The 25,224-nt window shown below is 40.1% G+C and overlaps 1 protein-coding gene across 1 annotated transcript in view; it reads left to right on the top strand.

Annotated features, from left to right (window-relative positions):
- The window catches only part of LOC135222695 (serine/threonine-protein kinase SMG1-like), a gene marked incomplete at its 5' end in the record, with an annotated part of 271,434 nt that overhangs the window by 9,170 nt on the left and 237,040 nt on the right, over nt 1-25,224 (top strand). The window contains 11 exon segments of the mRNA XM_064260879.1: nt 15,698-15,823; nt 17,650-17,766; nt 17,998-18,216; nt 18,647-18,865; nt 19,101-19,271; nt 19,940-20,094; nt 22,145-22,353; nt 22,842-23,095; nt 23,656-23,820; nt 24,208-24,362; nt 24,669-24,846. Of these exon segments, the coding sequence (XP_064116949.1) occupies nt 15,698-15,823; nt 17,650-17,766; nt 17,998-18,216; nt 18,647-18,865; nt 19,101-19,271; nt 19,940-20,094; nt 22,145-22,353; nt 22,842-23,095; nt 23,656-23,820; nt 24,208-24,362; nt 24,669-24,846 (1,968 nt within the window).

Raw genomic sequence — 25,224 nt, 5'->3', positions numbered from 1 at the left:
GCTATCATAAGTAATTTTTTCATTGCATATGATGTCTGAAGCTAGTTAGCCTAGTTTCAGACTTTGTTGTCTGCATGGGTAGACACTCGCTTAGTATATATGACGTTTACATGTTTTCTTTGCATAAAGATCAATGTAATTGTGTAATGTGTGACTGATTACGGAAGAAGTAGGATTCATGTACGCATTTTAGAGCGTGTTAGAATCAGGAGTTTTCCTCCACAGTAAACAGAAGTTAGAAATAATGAACCTTCTAACCTCCTGTAGGATTTATTTTGCCTAACCATGTGGTATGGCTTACGGGCCTAGAAGTAGTGTCTGCTAGAGGATTACATCAAGTAATCTTAGACAAAAGTGCTCTCTCTCCAATCTGTGTTGTGGAGGGGGCGTCAGATCGGCCCCATAATGCCTCTAGGCCTGGACCTCTGTCGGACTCCCAGGACTCAGGGAGAGGGCATGTCGAAAGCCGCAAGAGGGTTACGGGGGCTCCCCACCGATCTGGCGTCCCTTCGGCAGGACCTGTTGACGCTTCCCAGGCTGCTAAAGATCGTGCACGTGCACGAATCTTGAAGGATTGCTTCTCGTCCTCCGAGGCGTCCTCCCCGCGCAAGGGTTGGAGCACTCGGAAGGACTCGCGCCCTCTAAGAAGCTTTAGAGAAGAGGACGCTTCACGTCCTCTCTCTCGTCAGGAGGGAACGTCAGATCGGCCCCATAACGCCTCTAGGCCTAGACCTCTGTCGGACTCCCAGGAAACCAGGGAGAGGGCATGTCAAAAGCCGAAGGAGGGTTACAGGTTTTTTCACGCTGATCTGGCTTCCTTTCGGCAGGTCCTGTTGTCGCTTCCCAGGCTGCCGAAGATCGAGCACGTGCACGAATCTTGAAGGTTTGCTTCTCGTCCTCCGAGGCATCCTCCCCACACAGGGGTTGGAGCTCTCGGAAAGACTCGCGCCCTCTTAAGAAGCTTTAGAGAAGAGGACGCTTCACGTCCTCTCTCTCTCGTCACGAGAGGATGAAAGAGTCCTGTGCCCTGTCAGGGCTCTCAAATTTTATTTACATAAACGAAGGAAGTAAGAGGTCCTTCGGGTAATTTATGGTGCTCAGGAAGAGACCACATCTACCCTTTTCGAAGAATGCACTGGCTCTTTTCCTAAGGGACATTATTAAGGAGGCTCATTCATCTTGCCAGAAGAGTGATTTGAGCCTCCTGCGAGTGAACGCTCATTTATACATTATTAAGGAGGCTCATTCATCTTGCCAGAAGAGTGATTTGAGCCTCCTGCGAGTGAACGCTCATGAAGTTAGAGCTCTTTCATCCTCGCTAGCATTCCAAAAGAATATGGTAATCAAGGACATTTTTGATTCCACCTTTTGGAGGAGCAACTCAGTATTCGTCTCCTCTCCTCATGGCGCTCCGTATATGTTATGTAACGTTCGCTTTACTTCGAAAAAGGATGTTCAAGCTGATAAGTTTGACGTCCGGCAAGCTGCTTTGCACAGTCAAACAACTTATGTCTCTGGTTCGGCATAAGAAGGGCAATTTAGACGTGAGGAAGCTTTTGGAGGTGCTCGACGTCCTACAAGTAGAGACGTTCTCCAGGACGCTCGGCAAGCACCTTGCGAGGGTGTCTTTCGGACGCTCGGTGTTCCTTTGCTGAGTGTGTTTCTGGAGATGTTCTTTTGCATTACTAAGACGCAAGTTGTCGCACAGGCGGCCACTGTCTTTGTAAGAAGGTATGAAGGTCTTTAATGCCCGTCTTGAAGACGAAAGCCGTACGTCTTCCTTTAGTGTTCACACACTTCAGGAGCAGCGTGCGGCTCTCCATGGAGACTCGCATGAGGACGTCCCTTGAAAATATTCAACGTCCTACGCAAAACGCGGTACGTCATAACATTGAGATGTTGGCAAGGTCGCTCGCCAGGACGCCTCTTGGCGGGCCTTGCATGCATCAGGGCGCTCAACGAGATCCTCTCTGAAATGTCGTTCAGAACACTTGGTGTTCTCTGCACAGACACGCTCGCAGCTAAGCAGGACGTTTTTTGAGGACGCTCAGCAGGACGCTTTTGAGGACGCTCAGCAGGACGCTTATGAGGACGCTCGGCAGGACGCTTATGAGGACGCTTTTGTGGACATTCGCCAGGACGCTTCGGTGGAAGCTCGGCAGGACGCTTTGCGAGAGAAAAAGACTTGTAGACGGCGTCTTATTTCTGTTCAGGACGTTTCTTGGGACGCTTGACGCTTTCTAAACGCTCGTCAAGAGGAGGTTTTTCAGGACTCTACAGGACATTCCTTTACAGAAATTTTTAGAAAAGGATTCGGAGTTAGCGGAGAGACATACCCGAATTTTTTCTTTGATCCCTCCTGCCTCTTCATCGATTTCTCTGAGAATCGGGAAGATTATATACTCGGATTCCTGGGTGACTTTCGGTCATGTTAAAGGGTTTTCCCCTATTAGCAAAGTGCTAATTGTTTTGTCTAGTAAGGACGTTTTCCCCATTGTCAAGATACTTAACGTTTTGTCTTTTAAGTGGGGGACCCCTCATAAATGGGGTAGTTCTCATTGACATAGATTTTAGCGTTTTTATCGTTTAAGCAGATAAACTCTCCTTAACAAATTTCGGAAGAGCTCTCATTCATTTTCAGAGGCTCATCCGGGGAGTAAGAAAAAGACTTGTAGACTAGATCCAGGAAGTCTTATGTCCAATATCATAAGAACATTGAACGGTCCTTTTCGATCCTCGGTTCTCACTTGATGGTCTCTATTCGTTTTCCTTTCTTTCTCTTTTTCTCGTCGAGGAAAGATGTAGTAGAGAATTCGATGTTCAAATTACTACAATACTTACGTATTTTATCTTTGCGTCATTTTGCTAACGCAAGGGTCAAGTCATATACGCATATCGTATTTACCTCTACGGATAGAAGCCGAAAGAACTGTTGTTCTAATGTATTTAATTGACACTCCCTTCAACCTTCCAAGAGTTTTCGGAGTAAGAACAACTCTTAAGGTATTGTTACAACACCAACTCAGCTTCTGTATTTAGCGAATTCTGTTTCATTTAAATATGCCTGCATGAGAGTTCCTTTTTGCTCGACAATATCATACCTATTCCTTCGTAAAGTAAAGAGTAGCTGGCAACTCAGGCAGATAGTGCGAGACGATGAATGAACAAGGCTGCTGTTACTGTGATCTACGCAGTACCGGCTAGCTCTGTGACATGCGCGGTTGGTTACGTCTCTCTCCCCTGCGGGAATGGCTGACTAGCCGTATCTCTGCCCTACAATCATGGATTTTAGCCTCGGGTTGAGGAAATTTCTAGTAATCATGAATGAGTATGCCTTCCGTTTACTTAGAAAATTTCAACAAGATATCTCTTATACCTGTTCGGTGCGGTTTTACCGCACTGTAACAGAATTCTGTACGAGTCTACCACGGCATAGCACTATAATAATGCTCTCCTGCTTATGCAAAGCGCAGCCTTATTTAGGGAAGGAAGCAGGCTGAGTGAGGGAATGGATGAGTTTGCTGGGGACCATTTCCTCGCTGGAGAAGCTTGTTTTCCCTGAATAAACAGCAATTCAGACCTCTACAGTTTTTCCTCACGGAGAAATTGGAATAACATCAAAGATCTAGTAATAATTCTAATTTTCTCTCAACGGCTTGAGGATCACCTCAGGTGATAGCGAGAGGGTACCAGACATCCAAACAGAGGAACAGATGTCCGGGCACATTGTCTGAAAGAATTGGAAGCCAATTTGGTCGGCTCTCCAGTTCCTCAAAGAGTGAGTTTTGATCGAGTGGTCCAAATCATCTCGGATGATTTCTCAGCTCTCTCATAGCTCAAGAAGAGAGAGTTGGTTATGGGCTTCGGCATGGAACGTAACGATCCTCAAGAGGCTAGTTAAACTAGTGCACGTCCGTGCAGGTCTTCTCGATCGAAGGCAGTAACTACTGACGTCTGAGTAATCCTCACTTAGAAGTATGTCGTAAGTTGAGGAGAGACTGAGGGCGTCCTTTCGTTAAGTTTTCGTATATTGAAGACGAAGGAGCTTCCTCTTAAGTTGTTCCCTTATTCATGATCCTAGAGGATTAGCATTAGTCGCCACCATGTTGGCCTTTAAGAGGTTGGATTCACAGAGGTCATGTAATTCAAAGAGAATTGTCCAAAGACCCTTCCCGAGAGAATCGGTGTAATCTAACATCGTCACTTAGTGAAGTATCTTATATCTCTCCTCTCTGAGTCTGAAGGCGTTCAGACTATCGAGAAGCGATAAGATCTTCAAGATTAATGGCAGTCTCTTGGCCAAGGCAAAGCAGTGCTGCCTATTTTCAGTGTTCAATCGGAGGGGGCCGTTTCTGGAGATAGTGAAGGGAAAATGACTGTTCCTCCACCTCGACCTCTGTGAATTTCTTTATGGTTCTATCTTTCTGTCTGAAGTATGAGATAAGCTAGAAGTCCTAACTATTGTAGAATATGCAAATATGTTGTTGACGGCCGCTAGGCTCAGAGATTCGGTTCTGTCAAGCAACAAAGCTTCACGATCTTTGAGGTCTGTGGAGATTTTGAAATTCTCTGGATCGAAGGTTCCGGCATGGAACTTAGACGTAGTCTGAGTTTCGGATGCTAAGAGCATTTCGAATTTATCCTTTCTGCGAACTTAATACACGTGACCAGAAAGGCTAACATTCTAACCGCTCTAGCCACGGCAAAGAGGTTTAGTGAGGTTTTAGCCATCATCAGAGGTTTTGGCTTTAAAGGACATAATGCGGTCTGTCCTCTAAGCCTTCCGTTCTTGGTAAGAACGAAAACCTGTCTAACCCTTGACCCGAAGGCTTGGAGACCAAGGGTATGGCACAAATTATTGGGCAAGGGCATTAGAGAGTCCTGTGCCCTGTCGGGTCTCTCAAGTTTTATCTTGATAAAACTATAGAAAGTCGAGGTCAACGGACAATCTGCGGTGTTCCGTAAAAAGACCAGACTGGTTCATGTCCAAGAACACCCTGGCATTATAGTCAAGGAGTTCTTTTAAGAAGTCTCATTCATTATGTTTGCATAAAGATTTGAGATTTTTTCTTAATATGAATGCTCAAGAGGTGAGGGCACGGCCTCGGAAGCATTTCAACAGAGCATGACACTCAGTAACATCCTGAGTGCCACGCTTTAGCGAAGCAACTCTGTGTTCGCTTCACATCCCGACGGGATGTGAAGACGACATTTGAGATCTGTAAGTCGCTAGGACCATACATATCCGTAGATATATTATTGGGGGCAGGAAGCAACACGTATCCTATCCTATAGAAAAGGGATAGGTGTGCTTTTAACTTTGAAGGGTTGGTCGCTTGAGGCGCGTTCCTTTTCTTTAGCCTAGAAGTTATGGAACTAACTTTGATAGGTTAGGTCAGGTGGTGGTTTTAGCTTAGTTGCCCTCAGAAGTATGGTCATATGGTCTAGTCACATTGTGGTCTCGCCCCCGTTGACAGATCATCTAGAGCGCACCAGCATTACAGGTCTCTACCTCGCTGGCAACTCTAGTAAAGCAGAAGCAGACTTTGGTGACAGTAATCACGAAGTCGGCTATGCTAACAGGTGAGGAACCAAGATGTATATCATCTACTTAATTTAGTTTCCTAAAAGTCCTATTCTGTCTCTTCCCACCATCCGAAGGTGGGATTCAGCTATATATATTAGGGCTTGTGCCTTGTATGATAAGGCGCCCTATGAGGTAATGTTAGACTAGCGATAATCTATACGCTAAGTCGGTTGGTATTGCACTTCCATCTTCAATGGAGTGTCTGGGGTTTTGTAGATCACTTACGAAGTCGGTATTATCTTTACGACGATGTGTTAAACTCATGGTTCGGTGAGGTTCTTGTAGAAAACACTAAGTATAAAAAATTATATATTCTTCTGAAGTTTTACATGGTGAAGATCAGATATGATTGTACAAGTCATCTAATAACGATAGCTTGATCGCTTCTGCCAATGATGATGGCTAATCCTATTCCTCTACATGATAAAGCTTAGGTAAAGAGGTACAGGTCTTCTAATGACGATAGCTAACTCTGTTCTGCCTGTCTACCATCTCTGTTACAAGTTATGAAGGAACAGACAGTAGTTCGAACATATAAACATACATACAAATGACATAGTTTCATACGAACACACAATCAAATGAGACACGCTACAGATCACGTAGGCCGTAGTTGTCTCAAGCAGGGAGCTTGGACTAATGTTTATAAACAATTGAATGACTACAGGTGACGGCATGTTATCTTAGCCTACATACTTATTGTATACGTCATCTTTAGCGTCTCTAGTCTGATCACATTCCTGCAAGCAATCTGGTTGACCCCTTTAGTTTTAGACCTTTATATATATGGACTAACATTCCATATTTTTATTATGTAAACACTTACATATATATATCTGTCAGGTAAGTTTCATGAACAAAATGTTATTGTTATAATACAATTAAGTTTGTTCATACTTACCTGGCAGATATATATAATTAAAGTGCCCACCCACCTCCCCTCAGGAGACAGTGGCACTGATAAAATATGAATAGAAAATGGGAATGGTTCCTGATATCCGCCTCCCAGCGGCGGGAATGGGTACTACCACCTGGCCGCCCACTGTGTGTGCCGCGAATTTTGAAATTCTGTCGGACTTCAGAGAATACAGCTATATATATATCTGCCAGGTAAGTATGAACAAACTTAGTTGTATTATAACAATAACATTTTATGATATTATTATGATACAGTAATTCATATTTCATTGAGAGAGAGAGAGAGAGAGAGAGAGAGAGAGAGAGAGAGAGATAGAGAGAGAGAGAGAGGAGAGAGAGAGAGAGAGAGAGAGAGAGAGAGAGAGAGAGAGAGAGAGAGAGAGAGAGAGCAGCTTGTGACGAGAGTAACTTGAATAGCTTGAGAGAGCAGCTTAGGACTAGAGTAACTTGAATAGCTTGAGAGAACAGCTTGGGACTAGAGTACTGTTGACTATCTTAGCTCGAGAATAACAATGAAATTTGTATTTTAAATATTTTATGATGATAAATGAAACATGGATAGTGATAAGATATTCTCTTGTATACTGTTATAATATGTGACAATCATTGAGTCAACTATAAAAGTTGTTTTCATACAATCAACTTACCTGTCAGATATATACATAGCTAAGACTCCGTCGTCCCCGACAGAAATTCAAATTTCGCGCCACTCGCTACAGGTAGGTCAGGTGATCTACCGCCTGCCCTGGGCGGCAGGACTAGGAACCATCCCCGTTTTCTATCATATTTTCTCTGTCGCCGGTGGTATCAACATTGTTGCTATTACCTCCTGACTTAGATTCTTATTTCATCCTTTGATCATCGTTTATCGGCTTTTTGGTGACGTATCTGGATCGTGTTTTTGGCATTCGCTACTGTGGACTGTTTTTGGACTTGCTTTTTGGAATTTTCTCAGTATGTCTGATTCAAATGTGAGTCTGAGAATGTGTGTGAATGTAGGCTGCAGGGTGAGGATACCGAAAGCTTCGGTTGATCCTCACACTGTATGTCGTAAATGTAGGGGGTTTCAGTGTTCTGCTACTAATACTTGTCATGAATGCGAGGGATTAAATGCAGAAGAATGGAAGACTTTAACTTCTTATTTGAAGAAGTTAGAGAGGGATAGGGTTAGACGTCTGAAAGGTGTGAGTTCAAGGCCTATTGAGCCTTTTATTGATACTTTTTCTAATCCTAATGATTTAGATTCTCCCTATGTGTCTAATTCACAAGGTTTACTTTCGGAATCGGCCTCGGAAATCGCCGATCTGAAAGCTACTATTCGAGACATGAAGTCCAAAATGGCGGACTTACAAGGTAAGGCTAGTGAAAGTGAGCATTACAGTGAAGTGAGTTCTCCCAGTGTTGTGGAGGGGGCGTTTGATCGTCCCTGCGACGCTCCCAGGCCTAGACCTCTTCCAAGCTCCCATGCCCAGAGGAGAAGGAAAGTCGAAAGCCTTAAGGAGGTCGTGGGGAATCCCCAACGGTCAGACGTCCCTTCAGCAAGCTCTGTTTCGTGGCAGGCTGCTCAAGGGCGCTTTAGAAAAAGCGTCTTTCGTGAGTGTTTCTCATCCTCTCCCTCTCCCTCACCTAAACGAGGGTGGAAGGAGTCGGATTTATCGAGGCCTCTGAAACGGCATTTGAAAGAACCCGAATTTGATTCGAGCCCAGAGCGTTTCTCAGATGACGCTCCCTCGTCTATCAAGAAGGCGAAGATGGCGTCAGCGTCACCCGACGAGGACGCAGAAGAACCCTTTCCTACTTCTCCCCCGATTGATGACGAAAGGCGTCATGCAGTTGACGTGGGAGAAGCTTCAAGGAAGATTATCATGGCAGTGCAAGAACAACTGGCCTCTTTGGTGGGAGTGTTAGCGCCATCGTAGGAAGGACGTTGCGCTTCCAATCAAGAAGTCTCGTCCTCTCTCCCCTGCTAAGCGAGAGGCGTCATGCAAACGTGAAGCTTCTAAACATATCGCAGAAGCTTCGGGTTCGAGAGCGAGATCGGGAGCTTACGGAAGACACGTAACGCCAGAGAGACGTGAGACGTCTTTTAGGCATGAAGCGTCTTTGATAGCTGATTGTAGACGCGAGGCTCCAACCAGTATTTTGGCGCCAGTTAGGACGCCTTTTGAGAGCGGAGCGTCTTCCAGGCGCGAGGCGTCATCCGGACGTCAGCAGCCACGTAAGCGGGAGGCGTCAGCCAGGACGCTTGGCGGACGAGAAGCGTCATCCAAGCGGGAAGCGTCATCCATTTATGGAGAGAAGCCTGAGCTTTTGGCGCCTTCCAGGACTATTAAAGCGGGGAAGAGGAAGGAATATCATTCCCTTAGCCCCTCTCCTATTAGGAGTTTGTCTCCTCCAGAGGAAGGACGTACGGAGTTGGCAGCGGAGACTCAATTAGATCCCGAGTTAGAAGTAGACTCGGAGAGAGTATCAAGAAAGAGAAGGACTGTCCGAACTATAAAGTTTTGACTGCCTTGCTTTCTAGAGAGTATGGAGACGACTTGACTCCTGCCGCTCCTCCTTCTCCGCCGCGTCTCTTTTTTCGAGTGCTAAGACGAAGAAATCTTCGTCTTTTCTCAGAATGAAGCCCGCCATTTCGATGAAGAGGGCTCTTCAGTCCTTAGACTCTTGGATGAAGTCTAAGAAGGAGTTAGTCAGAACGGTCTTCTGCATGCCTCCAGCGAGACTAGCTGGTAAAAGAGGCATTTGGTATCAGACGGGAGAGAATATGGGTATTGCTCTTCCGTCTACGTCAGAAGCGGACTTTTCGACCTTAGTTGACGCTTCACGTAGACAAGGTCTGAACTCGGCACGTATTACTTGGGGCATTTCTGAACTGGACCATCTCCTCAAGGGACTCTTTCATGTATTGGAAGTTTTCAACTTCTTAGATTGGTCCCTTGGGGTGATGTCCAAGAAAGCCCATGATTCTGAAGGACTCGAACCAGAAGTCCTTTTGTGCATTTTGTCTTGTATAGACAAAGCGGTTCAGGATGGCTCGTTTGAGATCTCCTCTTTGTTTGGAGCAGGTCTTCTAAAAAAGAGGACGGTATATAGTGCCTTTTTAACCAAGGCAGTCTCCCACGCTCAGAGGGCAGCGCTGCTGTATTCGCCTTTGTCTGACTTTTTGTTCCCTTCTCAGTTGGTGAAGGACATTTCTCGTTCATTAACTGAGAAGGCGACTCAGGACCTTCTGACGCAGTCAGCAAGGAAGAAGAAGCCTGCTTCTACACCTGACAAGAAAGGACCGAGTACATCGGGTCAGCCCTTTCGAGGTGGCCCTACCTCCAGACCTCCCGCAAGAAGGAAGGCTCCTGAGAAGAGAGGTAGGTCTGCCTTTCGTCCCTTTAAAAAGGGAAAGTGATGCTTCTCTCCTCCAAGCACCAGTAGGTGCCAGGCTCCTGGGATTTGTGGAGGCCTGGACACTTATAAACGCAGACGCGTCATCGTTGTCTGTAATAAGGAAGGGATATCGTATCCCTTTCCTGAACACTCCTCCCCTAACGTCAACACCACGGGAACTAACAGCCAAGTACAAGGATCCTGTGCTGAGGGATACTCTTCGATCGATGGTGGAACAAATGTGGGACAAGAGAACGATAGAACTAGTACTGGATCAAAACTCCCCAGGGTTTTACAATCGCCTTTTTCTGGTTGCGAAGGCCTCGGGAGGCTGGAGACCAGTACTAGACGTCAGCTCTCTGAACAAATTTGTTCGGAAGGAGAAGTTCTCGATGGAGACTTCTGCCTCAGTCCTTGCGTCATTGCGACAAGGAGATTGGATGGTGTCTCTAGATCTCCAGGACGCCTATTTTCACGTCCCGATCCACCCTTCATCGAAGAAGTACCTCCGTTTCATGACGGGGGGAAGGATCTTTCAGTTCAGAGCCTTGTGTTTCGGCCTGTCCACAGCTCCTCAGGTCTTCACAAGCCTGATGAAAAATGTGGCGAGGTTTCTTCACCTCAAAGGAGTAAATATCTCTCTGTATCTGGACGACTGGCTCATCAGGGCCAGATCAGAGAGACAGTGCTTGGAGGACCTGACGTTAACTTTAGATCTGATCAAAGCGTTGGGATTGCTCGTGAACCTCGAGAAGTCGCAGCTGACCCCCAGACAGAACTTAGTCTATCTGGGGATTCAGATGGATTCTCGGGGTTTTCGAGTATTTCCTTCGCAAGAGAGGATTGCAAAAGGTTTGCAGATAGTCTCTCTCTTCTTAAGGAAGGAACAGACGTCGGCGAGGGAATGGTTGAGCCTTATAGGGACCCTTTCCTCGCTCGAACAGTTTTCTTCCCTCTAGGAAGACTTCATTTACGTCCGCTTCAATTCTTCCTCAAGAAGTCTTGGAGTTGGAAAACTGGACAACTTCGGACGCCTTTCCCATTCCAGTGGAGATAAGACCGCACCTGGAATGGTGGTTGCCCCCTCTGAAAGAGAACAAAGGGATCTCTCTAAAAACCCAGAACCCAGACCTAGTGTTGTACTCCGACGCGTCGGAGAAAGGGTGGGGAGCAACATTAGGCTCGAAGGAGGTGTCAGGCACCTGGGAACCAGCGCAGGTGTCTTGGCACATAAACTGCAAAGAGCTCTTCGCCGTGCATCTGGCTTTGAAGAGTCTAGAACCTCTGGTGTCGAACAAAGTAGTGCAAGTAAACGTGGACAACACCACCGCACTTGCCTACATTCGAAAACAAGGAGGGACTCACTCCTCGTTCCTTTACGAGCTGACGAGAGACCTTTTGCTTTGGACGTCTCACAGGAACATCTCCCTTCTGACAAGGTTCGTTCAGGAGTAAAGAATGTGAGGGCGGACAGACTCAGCAGGAGGAACCAGGTCCTTCATACAGAGTGGACCCTACACGAGGAGGTGTGTCAAGATCTCTGGTCGCTGTGGGGGACACCTCATGTGGATCTCTTCGCCACATTCATCTCCAAAAGGCTGGCAGTCTTTTGCTCGGTCGTGGAAGACCCAAGAGCTCTTATGGTAGACGCCTTCCTGCTAGATTGGTCTCGCGTAGACGTCTATGCTTTTCCTCCATTCAAAATCCTGGGACTAGTACTGAAAAAGTTCGTGGCGTCAAAGGAGAGATGAAGGATGACATTGAATAGTCCCCCTTTTGGCCGGCCCAAGATTGGTTCACGGAGGTGGTAGAGTGGATCGTAGACTTTCCCAGATCCGTACCAAGAAGGATGGATCTTCTCAGACAGCCACACTTCAAGAGGTATCATCAAAACCTCCCCGCTCTCGCTCTGACTGCCTTTCGACTATCGAAAGACTCGTCAGAGCGAGAGGGTTTTCTCGCGAAGTTGCAAGCACGATCGTGAGAGCACGCAGAACCTCTACTACGAAAGTATATCAGTCGAAGTGGGAGGTTTTTAGAAGGTGGTGTAGAACTAAGAAGTTGTCCTCCTCCACTACCTCTATAGCGGAAATTGCTGATTTCCTTCTATTCCTGAGAGAGCAATCTCATCTAGCTGTATCCACAATAAAGGGATACAGAAGTATGCTCTCGGCATTCTTCAGGAATAGAGGATTAGATCTGGCAGATAATAAAGATCTCCACGATCTCATAAGGTCCTTTGAGACTTCAAAGTCGAAGGAACCGGTCCCTCCGAACTGGAACCTAGACGTGGTTCTCAAGTTTCTTTCATCTGAAGGTTCGAACCTCATCTGGCTTCGTTTCGAGACATCACCAGAAAATGCCTATTCCTATTATCTTTAGCTACGGCAAAGAGAGTTAGTGAATTACATGCTCTGCAGGATAAAGTAGGTTTCAAGGGAGACTCAGCTATTTGCTCGTTTAGACCCTGTTTTTAGCTAAGAATGAGAATCCCTCGAATCCCTGGCCTAAGTCATTCGAAGTCAAAGGCATATCGAGTCTCGTAGGAAGAGAAGCAGAAAGATCTCTATGCCCTGTAAGAGCTCTAAAGTTCTACATTCAGAGAAAGCATCTGATGGGAGGCTCTAGACAAGGTCTTTGGTGCGCGGTAAAAGACCCCACAAGACTTATGTCCAAGAATGCTCTGGCATTCTTTGAGAGGAACGTCATTACAGACGCGCATAAGGTCTGTTCTGACGAACAGTTGCGACTGTTGAAGTTAAAGCTCATGAAGTGAGAGCAGTAGCGACGTCTTTCTCGTTTCATAAGAATATGTCGCTTAAAAAAACATCATAGATATGACATTTTGGAGATGCAACTCATATTTGCATCTCATTACTTGAAAGACGTTCGTGTGACATATGAGAAGTGTTTTTCTCTGGGTCCTTTCGTATCGGCGGATACGATTCTGGGTACGGGAGCCGACAACCATCCTTAAAAGTATATACTTTTCTTCTTTTTAGATATGTCTGGAGTCTCTTCGAACAATGGAGGACTTGGTTTAGCACGGGCGGCCGTCTATGTTGTCAGTAAGAGCAATCTTGTCATATCTAATTAGATGAGTATAATTTTTTTTTAGAAAATTATGTATGTGTGCGTAGTGGTTTTTGAGTTACGGTTGTTGTGAAGAGTTCGGGGATAACTCGGAACAATCCTTAGTTCTAACATATGGTTAGGATCAGGTGGTCGGGATTGGTTGTGTGCTCCTTCATAAGGTGTATTGTCATATAAGTGGATCAGCACCCATTGACAAAGTCCTTTCAGGCTCTGCCGAGTAAGCGGATAAGACCCCATCGGCAGACCCACAAGAACTCTTGGCCATAGATCATATATCTCGCTAAAGTTTCTTGAGGTGATGCAGACTACTGGACAAACACCCACGAAGTCTACCACCTATCAGGTAGGAACCAAGGTTTTATTTATACCTACAACATATGTTGTTTACCTGTCTATTCCATATAGTAGCTGTCTCTTACCCTCCACCAAAGGGTGCCAATCAGCTATGTATATATCTGACAGGTAAGTTGATTGTATGAAAATGATATTGTTATGTTACAATAAAGTTTCATACATACTTACCTGGCAGATATATACAATTAAAGGCCCACCCAGCCTCCCCGCAGGAGACAGGTGGAAGAGAGAAAATATGATAGAAAACGGGGATGGTTCCTAGTCCTGCCGCCCAGGGCAGGCCGGTAGATCACCTGACCTACCTGTAGCGAGTGGCGCGAAATTTGAATTTCTGTCAGGGACGACGGAGTCTTAGCTATGTATATATCTGCCAGGTAAGTATGTATGAAACTTTATTGTAACATAACAATATCATATTGAAGCACAGTTTCGTAAATCACAGAAAGAATAAAAATATGGCAACACATATTTTTATTCTTTCGGGGACCATCTTGTTCTTTTATTACGATAATAATAGATCAGTATTATAGTTTTTTTTCTGTAAGTGATGAGAGAGAGAGAGAGAGAGAGAGAGAGAGAGAGAGAGAGAGAGAGAGAGAGAGAGAGAGAGAGAGAGAGAGAGAGAGAGAGAGAGATTTTGCTATTTACATTCATAGTATTTGAAAATTTGTAAATGAGTTTATCCTAAAAATGCATTTAGTCATGAAAAGAAGAAGAAAACAGTAATTAGTGAATCTTGCTCTATGATAAAATTCGTGATTTCGTTAATTTTCCGGAATATACGTAGCATTTGGGCTTCACAAAAAAAGTAAGTAAAGTGATTTATGACAGAGTTTAGAGGATACTTACGTAAAAATACATCGGTACTTTGTAATATGAATGTAATCACATCAAAATAAAGTAATATAATCATTGTTCATTGTATACTGTAAACATGTATTTTTGTCTTTTGAAAAATGGATTCCCCAAGGAATTATTCCTTGAAGAGGCTTTTTATTATGAAGATATGCCAATAATATACTATAAGATTTCCGTTTTATTATGAATATATGACAATAATATATAAGGTAAAAATGGTTTTATTACGTTTACGCTTCGTCGCCGATTGCAAACAACATACGATAATCTATGACAATTATCGTTTGTATGACTGCAGTGTTCAGAGAAGTTGATTACGTTATACCAAAACAATAATGAAGTTCGAATTGAAAATTTATGTTTTCCTAAATGTTATTACTACTGTAATTAAACTACTACTATTAACATTTCTAAAAGGTTAAGAATAACAAAGGTGCTGTGAAGTGTAACTCAATGTTTACATTTCTGCTGGCCGCTCAACTACAAGTTGATGTCAATGACGTGGAATTATTCCATGAATAGGCTATATATTATGAAGATATGCCAATAATATGTAAGGTGAGAATGGTTTTATTACCTTTATTGTCAGTTAATATCATAATGTGAATCTGTTCATGCATTTGTTGGTTATCGGAACCGGACGAGGCTTAGCCTACCACTGACAAGCCCGGATGCTGTGATTCATAACAGCGATATATAGACTGAGAAGTGGTCCAAGGAAAAACCCGTGATTAACTGAATCCTTGATTGCTGATCCATGACTAAGCGAGGCCCCACTGTATATTATTTTTAATAGCTTTAAAGATAAGGCTTCAAACTTCATGTATATCATCTATGGGTCCAGTGTATTAAATACTTTATGTGATTGATGCAAGGATCAATGTCATTTCATTGTTAAGGCCAGTGGGAATTTAACTGGTTATAATTTTGAACTATATGAGATAGACTTCGTGTTTCGCAGGCGTACTCCACCAATAAAGCAAATTTATGTTTGGAATGAGGTCAGGGTAGTTCATAAAGGTCAAATGTGAAAGAGGTATTTAATTTAGACCATAATTTTTGTAAATGTATGAGACAGAGACTTCATATTCCTCTAGCATACTTCACTTATGAAACCAAGGTGTAAACGCCAGACCCATACTTGAAGGTCAAAAATCAAGTATGAGTTTCCCACCACCAAGTCCATCACCAACCAAGTAAATATTGTTACTTTATTACAGTGTGAAGTGCCTTTTAAGATTTCAGTATGACTCATTTAACATTTACATTGGTTTTAGAATTAGTAGCCATGCGAATTTTTCTTCATTTGTATGTTATATATATTGGTTGTGTGATTTCCTCATTTATTAATGGTGAATACTAACTACATCAGCATTATATGAAGTTAAATACTTTTTTTAGCTTGTTTTACATTTCATAAGACAGTGAGCAGATTGATTTAATTGGAAAATGCTATGCATTCTGGATTTTGATATTAAGTGTTGTGTACGTATTTACTTTCAGATTGCACATCAGGTTCTTGTCCCAAACTCAAAGAAATTTTCTGCATCTACTGTATTAGATGGGGTTACATATAAACAAGAAGAAGCAATCATCATATTAATGTACTATATGACAGTTTTAGCAGAGGTATGTTATTTAATACTCTATAGTGATCTCCAGTTTCCAGCCTAAATATGAGAAGAATTTTATCCATATCTAGGTTTTATAGGTTAGTTTTTTGCAAATTAAATCATTATAGTCAGGAATTAAGGGAAAACGGAAGCATATTTATTGTGCTATAATAATTGAAAACTGTTCATGTTTTTTCTATAGTCTAGCATTTAGGGTGATTTTTGTTGTGTATTATGAGTTGCAGAATTGCTGTAGTATTATTCACCATTGTATGTTCATTGATAAGACAAACATTTTACTTCACTGTTTCAGTATCATTAATTAAATTATCCTAGTACTAAATGATAGTGAAAAGATGGGTGTGACCTCTCCTGATAAGGAAACCCCTAACTTCTGTTGACAGCTGTAATGCCTTTATTCAATGTGTTCACTAAATCTCCATTCTCTTTAATACATCTTCAGTGCCATTGATGCTTAAGAGTTACGCTTTGATTGCTTTTGTTCTTTATTACAAACTTCATTCTCATAAAAATGGTATTCACTTGTGAATATTAGATGATAGTTTTGTCAGTGTCAATGTTGGTTTCAACAGTGTTCACTTACCCTATTGGCCAATGGATAAGTGGTATGGCTAGCTTTTGTGCATCATGCTAGATGTGGTATCAAAAGTCAGAGAAGTCATCCAACTAATTGAGATATACAACAGTGAATTATGAAAAAACCCATAAAGCCATAGAGTTCTCTTAGGGAGCTGTTAGAACCACCAGTTTCCATGTGCACTGTTGAGTGGAGGCGCAGCAACTAAGGAGAACAGGAAAGCCCTTGATAGGCAATATTCAGCCAAGGTTGCATAGAAGCACTTGGTAAATGATAGCCATAATAAAACTACCCAGTCAGAAGAGACATGGTTTGGCTGTGTATAGTTATTAGAAATTTAGTTAGTCAGGACTCGGTCATAGAGGCATTCAGCTTGAACTTGATCAGCAAAGATCCATTCAGGATAGGCCTACACATAATGAGCCTGATAGGCATTGAACCTGCTGCTTTAGTTCCAAACTGGAAGAATTATGTGCTAGAAGTGGTCATTCTAAGCAAACTAGGTTCTTCAAAATGTAGGTCCTTCAGAATGATCAGCTTGAGGTATTGGTTGCAAGTGACAGTTTAAGCTATCCTGTCTTGAAACATCAACAGCAAAAGGTTTTTGTAATCCTGGAATTTAGAAGTTAGTCATTAAATTTAATTTTCCTCTGTTTTCTGTTAAAGAAAATTATGTTTACATAGAAAACCAGCAAGTACCCAGGAAATTGATATTTTCAGGGGAAAAATGGTAGAGGAAAAATTGTTTGCTGTGCTTAAATGCACACTCCACAGATTAAGATGTATGTCCCATTCCTAATCATCATCACAGTTGTTTCCAAATATTTAGAGGACAGGTCAGAAATTCTTGATAGTGTACCTAAAGGCTCTAAGCAAAATTAAGCTGTATTCTTTCTTACTCTTTTACAATGGAAAGGAATATGTTTTAAGTAGTTGATCATCATTGACAAATGTCAAAACTAGCCAAAAATACAATTATTTTACTGATAACTGCCTTTACAGTGACTTATTTTTCAAATTTTAAGAGTGTTTTTACAAATCATCCTGTAATATTTTGATGCATTTTCTTTTTTTATAAGTATAATTTTATATGTGATTTATCTTTAAAAACCAAACTTAGATTTGATTAAGTGTTCAACACTTTGATTATTTTTAACTGCTTTTAATGATTTTTTAATGTCAGCTGTTGATTATAATGATTTTATGAGTGTCAGGTCCTTTTATGTCCATTTATTCTTGAACAGGTTGCCAATACCCGTAATTCCATCATAACCATGTGGGCTTTAACGCCACCTCTAGTTGACCTTCTTGCTACCCATCTCACTCCAGCAGACCGTCACTTGGCACTTCATTACCCAGAGGTAGACTTGGTTGCAGAAGCTGTCAAACTTATGTGCAATGAATCATATTATATCACATTGTATTCTTGAAATATTGATTAACCACTATTCGTTAGGAATGTTGATTTTATTCATTTGGTATTTTAGTGTGATAGAGTGCTGTTTATTTACAGTGAATATTAGTTAGATTAATTTTGGTTTCATAAATTTTCTGAATTATGAAATGAGATGAACATTCTACATTTCTTTCAGGTTCAACATGCAGTCTTGTATCTTTTATATTCACATTGTGCAAAGCATTCACATTATGTTAGCTCCAGCACTTTAATAGTTGGAGCTTCTTCGCCATTTGTTCCTCCAAGCGTTTCTACATCTTTTTCCGGTGGATCTCCAGGAGGTTTTTCATCTGGATCATCTACAAGCGAAAATCTTGCCACCATATTGGTGACACTTACTGCAATTCTGAGACAGGTTATTATTGTCCTTTAATGTATATCTGGAGATCTTTTTTTTAATAGTTCAGTACATGTTTCCTTGTAATATAGAAAACTAATGGAAGCAGTTTACATAACATACTTGCTTAGAAATAGCAACTTTTACAACTAATTCCAGCCTTGTTATTGTTGTACATTTTTTGTCTTTTCAACTTTCTGGATCTTTTTTTATTGAAGTATAAAATTTAATTTATTGTAAAATACTAGAAGAGTAATTGGCCAAAACTTAAAGAGTTCCAGCACAACTTGATAAGGACATTGAACACTCATTTTAGTTCATTTGCCATTATGTATTCCAAAGAGAACACTAATTGAATAGATTATTATTTACCTTCACATGAGGTTTGAATTTTTTTAATTTCTACTTCTTAGTGTTGGTATTTTATGCGTACTGATAAAATTTTCAGAGGTCAGTGACAGGAGCCAACATCATACAGTTGTGTTTAGACTGGGCAGCAGATGTAGTCCGCAGTAGTGAAACTTCTCTACCACAGCTGATGAAAATTAAAGTGTTTACTGACATGATTGATGCTGTTGTTCAGACTGGTTACCATCATCAAAACGCTGTGACTTCTTCTGTTGCTGCCTGTCTCTCAAAAATATTCGCCATTCTTCCACCTACACAGGTATTTGAAGAGATTTTGGTTCTTTTTCATTACCTTTACTGTTAAGTTTTTAGGTATGAAGTATCTTGTTTGCAAACTTTTATGGAGGTTAAATAGAAGGCAAATTACTGTAAGAATAAGAGGGAAAATGTCATTTTGTGGTTGTTACTTCTCTGCATGAAACATACTATACTTGGTTCCAAAAGCTAGATATGATGTTTCACATTAAGCTAGTCTTGAACATCTCTATTTTCAGATGCAGAGTTTAGATGAAGTAATAAAGCTTTGTCTTCATCATGTTAGCCACAATGACCCAAATATATGTAGTGTTTTCCTCGATCTGCTGGCAAGGTTACCTCTAAGTGCTGTTTCTCATGCTCTCTGTATGTCAAATACTCAAGATGAAAATGAATTTTCAGCAAACAAGGTAAGACATGAAGGAAAGTCCATCCCTTCTTTTGGGGCTTGAAATGTTTTAAACAGCCAAGGAATAATTTAATTTATTTTAAACTTGAATATCTTATAAAAAACAACACAATTTTCAGGTAGTTTTAAGAGTTTAATATTCCTCCTTCAACTTGGATCTAACATTATTGATTGGGGCATTTGTACTTGGTCATCTCAATAGTCACATTTAATTTCCTTATACTAGCTGGAGACCATGTACCACTATTATCAAACTTTTGACAATGCCATAGTCTTTGTACCTTGGACTCCTACTGTATATATTTTGTTTGAGTTTTCTAGCTCAAAGATACAGGGCTCCTTCGACCAGGTTGTTAGTATGTATTGTGGAATCTGACACAAGAGGACATCAGTCTGAAAAAGCATTCACTCTTCAGTTACTTTCCAGTTTATGGACAGAAAGGAAAAATAACTGCTCATGCTGGCTTTCTGGAGTGAATGTTTAACCTTAGACTGTAAAATATTTGCTATAATAAATTAAAAAAATTTTCATGTGTGAAGTTAGTAGAGGTAACATTAAAAATATAAATCTGTTTTTGAGTGTATATCATTTATTTTTTATTGGTTGTTTTTTCTTACATTTATGTTATTGCGTTTGTATCAAGTTGCATTGTGTTTTCCACTTACCAGAGTGATGGTTCTTCAAATGTGGAATTTGGAAGCTTAGATTCATCATCCTTGAAGAGCCTGGAACGACATTTTGTCCTTCGGTCTACGTCAGGACACTTGCCAACCAATGCATTCCATACCCTAATGACATTCATCTTACATGTTTCCCAACCAAAGTGAGTATTTTAGTTGAAATGTAATAGTGGAGAGGAAATGTGTGCACATTAGCTGTACATATAATTTTCTTTAAAAAGGGGAAAAATTACCTACAGCATTTGTATTTTTATTATTCTAAAGTATAGGTGTTATTATTGTTATTACTATTATTATTGAAATGAACATTACCTCTCCATTGTATAGTTTTTACTTCCACACCACTGGTGGAGAGGTAAGTATTTAAAAAAATCTTAAGTATTTATATTATATTAATATTACGTAAATAATATTAATTATTGAATAAATAAAGTAGTTTAGCTAGACAACTGAATTTATTCTATAGTGAGAAGGGAAGGATGAGAGGTGAAAATTTGGAAATATTGGGTAAAGTAAGTTGTAAGTAGATGCTAAGAGACCAGAATGATGTTAAGCAAAAGGTACAAAGCAGTACAATTCATGGCTACAGAAACATCAAACAGAACCTAATGTCCTTACTAGAGGGGCATAGCATCAGCATAGCAAAACTTTACTTGGAGGAAGTACGTATCTTATGAATATAAAAGTAATGGCTTAAACTGAGAAAGATTTCTATCTCACAGAGAAGAATAAAAGGACTAAAATGTGAGGAAAGGAAATTCTACTTCAGAAAAGGATGAGAAAGAACTGGCTTAAACCAAGGAAGTCATCTACATTACAGAGAAATGAAAGAAATAAAAAAGATTCGAGAGAATAATTGAAGCAAAATTAACAAACATTTATGTCGGTTGATAATGAAAACCCTCACATTCACACAATGTCTTGTATCAGATTTTTTTTCTTTTGCTATTCTCATGGCTATTCATGAAAGAATGTTGTAGCTTCCAGTTCTGCAATAAATAAGTGAGTATTATTTCGTTAAATTGTTTTCAGTAAGAAAGAATACTTTTATTTATAAGGCCCAAAGTAGAAATTCCCAACGTAGGAAACTCAATTTTATTCGTGAACATTTATCAAAAGCATACTGACTTTTGGACTAAGAGTACTACTTGGGTATCTTTGCAGTGTCCTTTCAGCCCCCAGCTTCCCCACCTTGTGCTTTTAATTTGTTCATATTTCCTTTGCTTGCTTCATGTTGAGCTGTCCAACTTTTTCAGCTTTACCCATCTCCAATTTTCACTTTTCATTTAAGAGTAAATCCTTCTGGAGGTTCTGTGAGGTCTTAGAAAATGACTCAGTGGTCTTGTTAATCTACCTTGTACTCGTAATGATATGTGTTGTGCTAGGCCTTGTATAACGAGGCGCAATGTGAAGTTATTTAGACCTGCGATGTTATACGCAAGTATTGTGTTGTATACTTCCCATCCTCGTCGGAGATTGCAACGATAATTTCTAAGTCAGTATCTTCTTTGAGGTATGAAGGCGGAGATGTTTCAAACTCATGATGACAACAGTAACAGTATATTTGCGAAACTATATCTCTTTAGTAAGAAACAAGAAGGTGGTTAAGAGAACCTGATTCTAGGAGGGGAAGTAGAGTTCTGAGTTACAGTGCATTTACAAATTATAGGAGAGCACAGCTTAGCTCAGCATACATAACTTACAGACAGACGAACATGTGGGAGGAAGTCACGTAGACGTCTGTGGGTTATAGGTCAATAGGTTCTCAGGCGAAAGCACTGTGACCTGTTTGACGCAACAATGGATTTGATTATCACAGGCAAATGTAAACCAGGGCGCTGATACAACACGCCAGCGTTTAGCTACATTCCTTTATCTTTCCTTATCACACTCCTTGCTATCTCAACAGTGACCCCTTAGGTCATTAGCTTATTTATATATGGAATATATATCTCTTTAAATGTAACCCTTACATATATCATACCCAATTCAGCTGTCTATTTCAAGGATGAAGGAAGATAACTCAGTACATATATAGAATGTATTTTGCCACTTTGATGGGATATGGTTAGGATGCCATGCTGCCAGAAGGTCCCATTGAATGGCTTTTTGTTCAATTAGTTTTACTTTTCCATACATTAATACAAAAACATGAGTGTTTACATATAAATCAAGTTTTTTTTATTTTTGCAGAGGAGAATATTGGCAAGAGGATCTCTTTGCCATCAGTCAGAGAGTGGAAAGAATGGCAAAAGCTGAGGACTGGAGCTTGCCTGTCCTAGCATCTCACCTTCGAACACTGCTATGGAAGTGGTTAACTTGGGAACCAGCACAGCACTGCATAGCCAACAAATTAAGAACAAGTCTTGGTAAACCACAGGATACATTCACAAACATTGAAGGTAGGAATTTATTCCATAACATTATTTTTTATACTAAGTTATTTATTACAAGTTGAACAAGTTAGTGACTGTAATTAAGAAGCAAGTTCATGGTTGTTTGATTAAATAGAAAGTTCTGATATGAAAAAGAATGATGATGTTAATCATTTTAACAGATTTGCTTTTTACTAAGACATATAGCTTTAAATATTACTAAATTAAGTGTTTTTTAATTTGTGTAGTAAATTTTAAAATTCTTCCAGTTTCTCTTTTTAATGTAAGTTTAGTCACTGATCTTTATTAGTGGCCTTATTTATTCATTCATCTGAAGTTCATAATACTTTTGATTAAAGTCTTGTACAAAAATTGTTCTTAATTTGAAATTTATAATTTTGAGTAGATGACTGATACAAAGGAATGTTGCCATGTTCAGGTATTTGTAGACAATCGTACTATATTAGTTCCAGTTTAGAAAGTGATTTGCACCTTTTTAAATATTACCATCACAGGTTCCATTAAAAGCAGAGCCAAAGAAGTGCGAGAATGTAATCAAAACTCTGAAAAAATTCAGGGTAGCAGTAAAGGATCTGATGACCAGACCTCAGGTAAAGGTAATGGAAGTGAGAAAAGCCCAGCTGAAAGTTCAGATGTCAAAGTGCATTCCTTAGCTATTACGTTGCTTGTTGAGTTTTTGGAGAGTCTCGAGAAAGCTATGTTCAATGCAAGTGATGGATGTGCTGTAGCCCTTCCTCCACCCAACAAGGTAAAGTAAAGTGATGCTTCTCAGAGAAATGTTCTCATAGTATAATGATTTTGTTTAAAGGTTGACTCAGTTCTTGTCAGTAGTTTTCATTGATTCTAATCAAGTCGTTTTATCATAAGGTTATTTCCTAATTAACAAGCTTGGTTCTGTAATTTATTAGTGAGGAAGTCACAAAAAATTGTTTGTTCACCATTTAATATGTATAATGTACTACAGAATGTAACTTTATATACTGTTAAGAAGTCTGATGTGATTTTTATGTAATGATATATATATAGGCCTTAAAGGTATTGAAAATGCAGGAAAACTATAAAAGCTTTGTGTTATGATTTGATCAAGCAGATATTCCCTTACTGAATTCTTAGTCATTATAATCTGTCACACTTGATGTATTGTTGTTGGCTAAGATATCTAATTATAATCAACTCTGTTGGAATTGAAAATTGGTTTTATGGTTTAAATAATATAGCTTATGGTAAAGAAGTCTATCTTTGTATATGATCTTTAAATTAGTATCATTGTAAATGGTCTTTTGATAAGTGTTTGTAATGCTTTTACAGAGTGTGCGAGCCTTCTTTAGAACAAACCGTCAGACATGTACAGAATGGCTCAGTCGTATCAGGGCTGCTGTTATTGTTGTAGCTCTGAACTCAGGACGGCCAGAGGTAGCCATTCGCCACTCATATAAACTGCTTCAGGAACTGAAGGATAATAATAATACTCAGGTACAGTGATAAGTTTATTTCATTATCGGTTACAAGTAAAACTCAGGGTTTTATGTTTTTTTATTTGTAGCTATATAAAAGTAGTATACATACTAATCTTTAAATGTGATTTGTTGTTAATTATACATGGCTTCCTTCATATAACTAGGCTATTAGTTAGAAGGATGTGGGTTTTGGTGTTTGGTTATGAGTTTTGTAAAAGTAAGTCTTATAATATTTTATGTACAGTTTGCAGTAGGATCATATATTCAGTGTTGTTTATAATGGTAGTGTAATGTTCAGTGAAAATTGTATCAAGTATTTTCATGGCTATATCCTGTGAAGTGAGATGTTTTTCACAACTGTTATATTCTATAATTAATGCTATTTTTTATTGTTGTTTTTCAGAGTAATGATTTTGAAAGAGCTGTTTGTTACTGTGCTCGAGCATTATTGATGGAGGGGAGTGATGAGGGGGTTGCTGGTTTGTACTACTGGTGTCGTGATCACATTGGCCGGAGATTCACTTGGTTAAAGCCAGCTATCTACAGTGCAGGCAACAAGTTAGTAAATTTGTGTTTTAGAATGCTTTTTTTTTCTATTCAGTCATTCAGTATGTATAGTATATGTGTTAAACAATTGTAATCTTTTGAATATTTTTGTATTAACCTCCAGAACTATTAATACACTGTTATAATGGTGATGTGGCAGTGGATTATTGCATAGCATTTCCCTTTATCTCTTATTTATATTATTTTGTATTTTGAAGCATGTAATGTTTAGTAATGAATAATGGCACAATTACTTTTTTGTCAAACCAAAAGTGAAAATTTGATTCAAAGGAAACATGTTTTATTTGTATATTGCAGGTATGAGAAAGCTTTGAAGGGCTTCTTGCAGTTTCTAGATGGAGGAGAAGAGGTAGAAGAAGAAAATGAAAAAAGTAAGAGTGAAAATGAAGAAAGTAGCTCTCATCATCCCTCCTTGAATAATCAACTAGATATCAAACAAGTTGATCCTCTTGTACAGGAATTCATATATGCACAGGTAAAGTTTCCTTTTAGAATTTCTAATCGGCCTACATTTTATGATCTGCAAAGTTGTGTCTTATTTCAACAGGCATTTTTTGCAGTTGATATAGCAAGGTTGAGAAGAGTGAGTACAGTAATGCAGGATTGATGGGATGGTTATTATAATGCTTATGAATAACAAAGTGTTACATGAAAATTCATTAGTTATAATTAACCTTACTCTGTTCAAAATGAACCCAGCCACACCAAGTTGTAGAATTAAAAGAAGGCTCTACTGCACTTGCCCAGATACAGCCCAAATTTATTGCATGTAATATATCTAATTTATGTTTATTTTTAGTTTAACACTCTTAGCATGTTCCTGTATGAGATTGGACTGTATCCTAAGCATGGA

This window comes from Macrobrachium nipponense, chromosome 8 (assembly GCF_015104395.2).
Source record: "Macrobrachium nipponense isolate FS-2020 chromosome 8, ASM1510439v2, whole genome shotgun sequence".
In the NCBI taxonomy this organism is placed as follows: domain Eukaryota; kingdom Metazoa; phylum Arthropoda; class Malacostraca; order Decapoda; family Palaemonidae; genus Macrobrachium; species Macrobrachium nipponense.
Note: the sequence above shows the minus strand (reverse complement) of the source record. Positions and strands in the feature narration are given on the sequence as shown.